This window comes from Oncorhynchus clarkii, unplaced genomic scaffold (assembly GCF_045791955.1).
Source record: "Oncorhynchus clarkii lewisi isolate Uvic-CL-2024 unplaced genomic scaffold, UVic_Ocla_1.0 unplaced_contig_8067_pilon_pilon, whole genome shotgun sequence".
NCBI lineage: Eukaryota > Metazoa > Chordata > Actinopteri > Salmoniformes > Salmonidae > Oncorhynchus > Oncorhynchus clarkii.
In genome coordinates this window covers 1-7,500 of record NW_027259834.1, presented here as the reverse complement: position 1 = coordinate 7,500, position 7,500 = coordinate 1, and the positions used below count along the sequence as shown (strand labels likewise).

Genomic DNA, 7,500 nt, shown 5'->3' with positions numbered 1-7,500 from the left:
GTCATGGACGCCTCCATCAATTCAGCCTGTAACATCGCCAAGTCCTTCTCTATCAGCTTTGTCTGGAGAGGGGAGAGGGGAGAGGGAGAGGGAGGGGGAGAGGGAGGGTGAGGGGGAGAGGGAGAGGGAGAGAAACATTGAGACATTTGAGATCATGGACGAAAGACAAATACAACACACACATGTTGAATGAATGAAATCTCAAGTGAGGTACTGAAGTCCCACGTGTCCACTACCCACCCAACCCACCTCACTTCACAGACGTGTTCAGTAAAATGTCCACAGAGATATAAAGGGTTGTTTTTTTAACCAAGCCAGCCTCGATCCACGTAACGTGAGTCAAATGCATTGAACATACAACAGCCTCTTGGCTTCCTCAGTTTAATTCAACAATATTCATTTATTTTCTTACTGAAATACGTATTATTCCTTATCTATAAAGAAGAAGGTTTGTCTGTGTGTGTTTCAGTAACAGGGGTGACCAGGGTCTGGATGGCTCCTAGGAAGGTTAAGTGGTTTGTCTGTGCGTGTTTCAGTAACAGGGGCATCTATTAGCATCTATTCTAATACTCTGCAATTCTAACATAAAGTAGACATGTTTAAACTCCTTTATTTCCTCTTTCCTGTCTGGTTATGTCTTTCGTCTACCACCAGGGGGCAGTATGTCCATGTTTACACTACAGTCCATTCTTCTAGCACCAGGGGGCAGTATTTCCCATGTTTACACTACAGTCCATTCTTCCAACAACAGGGGGCAGTATTCCCATGTTTACACTACAGTCCATTCTTCTACCACCAGGGGGCAGTATTTCCCATGTTTACACTACAGTCCATTCTTCTAGCACCAGGGGGCAGTATTTCCCATGTTTACACTACAGTCCATTCTTCTAGCACCAGGGGGCAGTATTTCCCATGTTTACACTACAGTCCATTCTTCTACCACCAGGGGGCAGTATGTCCATGTTTACACTACAGTCCATTCTTCCAACAACAGGGGGCAGTAATTCCCATGTTTACACTACAGTCCATTCTTCTAGCACCAGGGGGCAGTATTTCCCATGTTTACACTACAGTCCATTCTTCTAGCACCAGGGGGCAGTATTTCCCATGTTTACACTACAGTCCATTCTTCTACCACCAGGGGGCAGTATGTCCATGTTTACACTACAGTCCATTCTTCCAACAACAGGGGGAAGTAATTCCCATGTTTACACTACAGTCCATTCTTCTACCAACAGGGGGCAGTATTTCCCATGTTTACACTACAGTCCATTCTTCTAGCACCAGGGGGCAGTATTTCCCATGTTACACTACAGTCCATTCTTCTACCACCAGGGGGCAGTAATGTCCATGTTTACACTACAGTCCATTCTTCCAACAACAGGGGGCAGTAATTCCCATGTTTACACTACAGTCCATTCTTCTACCACCAGGGGGCAGTAATTCCCATGTTTACACTACAGTCCATTCTTCTAGCACCAGGGGGCAGTATTCCCATGTTTACACTACAGTCCACCTCCTTGTTCTCCTGAACCCCAGAGCAGAGTACTGGCACTTCTTATAGAATATGATCTCTGAAATATCATGAGTACCAGCCCCCTTTTATCATGAGTACCAGCCTCCTTTTATCATGAGTACCAGTCCCATTTATCATGAGTACCAGCCTCCTTTTATCATGAGTACCAGCCCCCTTTTATCATGAGTACCAGCCCCCTTTTATCATGAGTACCAGCCCCCTTTATCATGAGTACCAGCCATCTTTTATCATGAGTACCAGCCCCCTTTATCATAAGCACCAGTCCCCCTTTATCATGATCACCAGCCCCCTTTTATCATGATCACCAGCCCCCTTTTATCATGAGTACCAGCCCCATTTATCATGAGTACCAGCCCCATTTATCATGAGTACCAGCCCCATTTACCATGAGTACCAGCCCCCTTTTATCATGAGTACCAGCCCCCTTTTATCATGAGTACCAGCCCCCTTTTATCATGAGTACCAGCCCCCTTTTATCATGAGTACCAGCCCCCTTTTATCATGAGTACCAGCCCCCTTTTATCATGAGTACCAGCCCTCTTTTATCATGAGTACCAGCCCCCTTTATCATGAGCACCAGTCCCTTTTATCATGAGTACCAGTCCCCTTTTATCATGAGTACCAGCCCCCTTTATCATGAGAACCAGTCCCCCTTTTATCATGAGTACCAGCCCCTTTTATCATGAGTACCAGCCCCCTTTTATCATGAGTACCAGCCCCCTTTTATCATGAGTACCAGCCCCTTTTATCATGAGTACCAGTCCCATTTATCATGAGTACCAGCCCCTTTTATCATGAGTACCAGCCCCCTTTTATCATGAGTACCAGCCCCCTTTTCTGTCCACTTCAACCATCACCTCATTGTCCCTGTCCGTGTCCCTGTCCCTGTCCCTGGCCGTGTACCTGTCCCTGGCCGTGTCCCTGGCACTGTCCCTGGCCGCGTCCCTGGCCGCGTCCCTGGCCGCGTCCCTAACCGCGTCCCTGGCCGCGTCCCTGGCCGCGTCCCTGTCCCTGGCCACGTCCCTGGCCCTGGCCGCGTCCCTGGCCCTGGCCGTGTCCCTGGCCGCGTCCCTGTCCCTGGCCGTGTCCCTGGCCGTGTCCCTGTCCCTGGCCGTGTCCCTGGCCGTGTCCCTGGCCGTGTCCCTGTCCCTGGCCGTGTCCTTGTCCCTGGCCGTGTCCGTGTCCCTGTCCCTGGCCGTGTCCCTGGTCGTGTCCCTGGCCGTGTCCCTGGCTGTGTCCCTGGCCGTGTTCCTGTCCCTGGCCGTGTCCCTGTCCCTGGCCGTGTCCCTGGCCGTGTCCCTGTCCCTGTCCCTGGCCGTGTCCCTGTCCCTGGCCGTGTCCCTGGCCGTGTCCCTGTCCCTGGACGTGTTCCTGTCCCTGGCCGTGTCCCTGTCCCTGGCCGTGTCCCTGGCCGTGTCCCTGTCCCTGTCCGTGTCCTTGTCCCTGGCCGTGTCCCTGGCCGTGTCCCTGTCCCTGGCCGTGTCCCTGGCCGTGTCCCTGTCCGTGTCCCTGGCCGTGTCCCTGGCCGTGGCCGTGTCCCTGGCCGTGTCCCTGGCCGTGTCCCTGGCCGTGTTCCTGTCCCTGGCCGTGTCCCTGGCCGTGTCCCTGTCACTGGCCGTGTCCCTGGCCGTGTCCCTGTCCCTGGCCGTGTCCCTGGCCGTGTCCCTGTCCGTGTCCCTGTCCCTGGCCGTGTCCCTGGCCGTGTCCCTGTCCCTGTCCCTGGCCGTGTCCCTGTCCCTGGCCGTGTCCCTGTCCCTGGACGTGTTCCTGTCCCTGGCCGTGTCCCTGTCCCTGTCCCTGGCCGTGTCCCTGTCCCTGGCCGTGTCCCTAGCCGTGTCCCTGGCCGTGTCCCTGTCCCTGGCCGTGTCCCTGTCCCTGGCCGTGTCCCTGTCCCTGGCCGTGTCCCTAGCCGTGTCCGTGTCCCTGTCCCTGGCCGTGTCCCTGTCCCTAGCCGTGTCCCTGTCCCTAGCCGTGTCCCTAGCCGTGTCCCTGGCCGTGTCTGTGTCTAGGTCAGTTACCTTCTGTTTGTCCACATGCGATTCGGCAGCTGGGGTGAACAGGGCCAAGATGGCTCCCAGGAATCCCTGGTCAATCTTCACAGCCATCTCCTGGACCAGAACCATGAAGTACCTTTAACACAGATCACAGTATAACTACTGGGTCAGAGAGACTGGTGAAGGACTCACCCTGAACTAAAACACAGATCACAGTATAACTACTGGGTCAGAGAGACTGGTGAAGGACTCACCCTGAACTAAAACACAGATCACAGTATAACTACTGGGTCAGAGAGACTGGTGAAGGGGACTCACCCTGAACTAAAACACAGATCACAGTATAACTACTGGGTCAGAGAGACTGGTGAAGGACTCACCCTGAACTAAAACACAGATCACAGTATAACTACTGGGTCAGAGAGACTGGTGAAGGACTCACCCTGAACTAAAACACAGATCACAGTATAACTACTGGGTCAGAGAGACTGGTGAAGGACTCACCCTGAACTAAAACACAGATCACAGTATAACTACTGGGTCAGAGAGACTGGTGAAGGGGACTCACCCTGAACTAAAACACAGATCACAGTATAACTACTGGGTCAGAGAGACTGGTGAAGGACTCACCCTGAACTAAAACACAGATCACAGTATAACTACTGGGTCAGAGAGACTGGTGAAGGACTCACCCTGAACTAAAACACAGATCACAGTATAACTACTGGGTCAGAGAGACTGGTGAAGGACTCACCCTGAACTAAAACACAGATCACAGTATAACTACTGGGTCAGAGAGACTGGTGGAGGACTCAACCTGAACTAAAACACAGATCACAGTATAACTACTGGGTCAGAGAGACTGGTGAAGGACTCACCCTGAACTAAAACACAGATCACAGTATAACTACTGGGTCAGAGAGACTGGTGAAGGACCCACCCTGAACTAAAACACAGATCACAGTATAACTACTGGGTCAGAGAGACTGGTGAAGGACTCACCCTGAACTAAAACACAGATCACAGTATAACTACTGGGTCAGAGAGACTGGTGAAGGACTCACCCTGAACTAAAACACAGATCACAGTATAACTACTGGGTCAGAGAGACTGGTGAAGGACTCACCCTGAACTAAAACATCACACTAAAACTAAATATCAAACCAAGGACTACGTCTCTTTACCTATGAAAAATAAGTATGTACACTAAACAGAAGTGTGTACACTAAACAGAAGTTTGTACACTAAACAGAAGTGTGTACACTAAACGGAAGTGCGTACACTAAACAGAAGTGTGTACACTAAACGGAAGTGTGTACACTAAACAGAAGTGTGTACACTAAACGGAAGTGCGTACACTAAACAGAAGTGCGTACACTAAACGGAAGTGTGTACACTAAACAGAAGTGTGTACCCTAAACGGAAGTGTGTACACTAAACAGAAGTGTGTACACTAAACAGAAGTGTGTACACTAAACAGAAGTGCGTACACTAAACAGAAGTGTGTACACTAAACGGAAGTGTGTACACTAAACAGAAGTGTGTACACTAAACAGAAGTGTGTACACTAACAGTGCGGGGGGGGGGGGGGCTATAAGCAGAAGACTCACTTGAACTGCGTGACCTGACTGTGTTGGTTAAACCTGGTGATGATGCTGACGTCCATAAAAGGCTTTGGTTCTGAGGAAGAAAGACAGAGAAGGACCAATTAGAGAACAGCATTAGAGAACACACACACAGCCATGTTCCGGGGAGGCAGAGGTTACCTGAGTCCAGAGCGATGGACTTTGGAGGAGGAACAGGGTGGAACACAATGGGGAATAAAGCTCCAGTCAGCTGGTTGTCCACCTGAAACACACCGTAAAGACAAGGGTTTAATATCACCACAGAGATACACCGTAAAGACAAGGGTTTAATATCACCACAGAGATACACCATAAAGACAAGGGTTTAATATCACCACAGAGATACACCGTAAAGACAAGGGTTTAATATCACCACAGATACACCGTAAAGACAAGGGTTTAATATCACCACAGAGATACACCGTAAAGACAAGGGTTTAATATCACCACAGAGATACACCGTAAAGACAAGGGTTTAATATCACCACAGAGATACACCGTAAAGACAAGGGTTTAATATCACCACAGAGATACACCGTCAAGACAAGGGTTTAATATCACCACAGAGATACACCGTAAAGACAAGGGTTTAATATCACCACAGAGATACACCGTCAAGACAAGGGTTTAATATCACCACAGAGATACACCGTCAAGACAAGGGTTTAATATCACCACAGAGATACACCGTAAAGACAAGGGTTTAATATCACCACAGATACACCGTAAAGACAAGGGTTTAATATCACCACAGATACACCGTAAAGACAAGGGTTTAATATCACCACAGATACACCGTAAAGGGTTAAATATCACCACAGATACACCATCAAGACAAGGGTTTAATATCACCACAGATACACCGTAAAGACAAGGGTTTAATATCACCACAGATACACCGTAAAGGGTTAAATATCACCACAGATACACCATCAAGACAAGGGTTTAATATCACCACAGATACACCGTAAAGACAAGGGTTTAATATCACCACAGATACACAGTAAAGACAAGGGTTTAATATCACCACAGATACACAGTAAAGACAAGGGTTTAATATCACCACAGATACACAGTAAAGACAAGGGTTTAATATCACCACAGATACACAGTAAAGACAAGGGTTTAATATCACCACAGATACACCGTAAAGACAAGGGTTTAATATCACCACAGATACACCGTAAAGACAAGGGTTTAATATCACCACAGATACTGTAAAGGGTTTAATATCACCACAGATACACCGTCAAGACAAGGGTTTAATATCACCACAGATACACCGTAAAGACAAGGGTTTAATATCACCACAGATACACCGTAAAGACAAGGGTTTAATATCACCACAGATACACAGTAAAGACAAGGGTTTAATATCACCACAGATACACAGTAAAGACAAGGGTTTAATATCACCACAGAGATTTATATCACCCCCACAGAGGGGTTAGTGTGTAGTATATGTAGGGGTTAGTGTGTAGGTTTAGGGGTTAGTGTGTAGTATATGTAGGGGTTGGGGTGTAGGGTGTAGTATATGTAGGGGTTAGGGTGTAGGGGTTAGGGTGTAGTATATGTAGGGGTTAGGGTGTAGTATATGTAGGGGTTAGGGTGTAGTATATGTAGGGATTAGGGTGTAGGGGTTAGTGTGTAGGGGTTAGTGTGTAGTATATGTAGGGGTTAGTGTGTAGTATATGTAGGGGTTAGGGTGTAGGGGTTAGGGTGTAGTATATGTAGGGGTTAGGGTGTGGTATATGTAGGGATTAGGGTGTAGGGGTTAGTGTGTAGGGGTTAGTGTGTAGTATATGTAGGGGTTAGTGTGTAGTATATGTAGGGGGTAGGGTGTAGGGGTTAGGGTGTTACCTGTAGCCAGTGTAGCTGGGCCCGGAGACTTCTCTGATGAGGCGACTGTTTAAACTCCACCTGAATCCCAGACAGGAAGTTCCTCCTGATAGTACTGGAAAAGGGCTGACGCATCACCATGGGAACCGTCCCAAAGTTCACCTGCATGGGTAAAGGAGGTAAATATTCACATCCATTTCCCCTACCCCTACTCCGTTTCCCCCCTACCCCGTGTACGTTCCCCCTACCCCGTGTCCGTTCCCCCTACCCCGTGTCCGTTCCCCTTACCCCGTGTCCGTTCCCCCTACCCCGTGTACGTTCCCCCTACCCCGTGTCCGTTCCCCTTACCCCGTGTCCGTTCCCCCTACCCCGTGTCCGTTCCCCCTACCCCGTGTCCGTTCCCCTTACCCCGTGTCCGTGTCCCCCCTACCCAGTGTCCGTTTCCCCCCTACTCCGTGTCCCCCCCTAACCCTTCAGGTGTGCCTCCAGCCAGGTGTTTCTGGTA

At 49.4% G+C, this 7,500-nt stretch overlaps 1 protein-coding gene across 1 annotated transcript in view; it reads right to left on the bottom strand.

Annotated features, from left to right (window-relative positions):
• The window catches only part of LOC139400938 (intermembrane lipid transfer protein VPS13C-like), a gene marked incomplete at both ends in the record, with an annotated part of 17,995 nt that extends 10,838 nt beyond the window's left edge, over positions 1 to 7,157 (bottom strand). The window contains 5 exons of the mRNA XM_071145470.1: positions 1 to 62; positions 3,556 to 3,667; positions 5,142 to 5,211; positions 5,298 to 5,379; positions 7,017 to 7,157. The exon at positions 1 to 62 is cut by the window's left edge and continues 52 nt beyond it. Of these exons, the coding sequence (XP_071001571.1) occupies positions 1 to 62; positions 3,556 to 3,667; positions 5,142 to 5,211; positions 5,298 to 5,379; positions 7,017 to 7,157 (467 nt within the window). The remainder of the gene's footprint in view (positions 63 to 3,555; positions 3,668 to 5,141; positions 5,212 to 5,297; positions 5,380 to 7,016) is intronic.
• Positions 7,158 to 7,500: the final 343 nt, after the last annotated feature.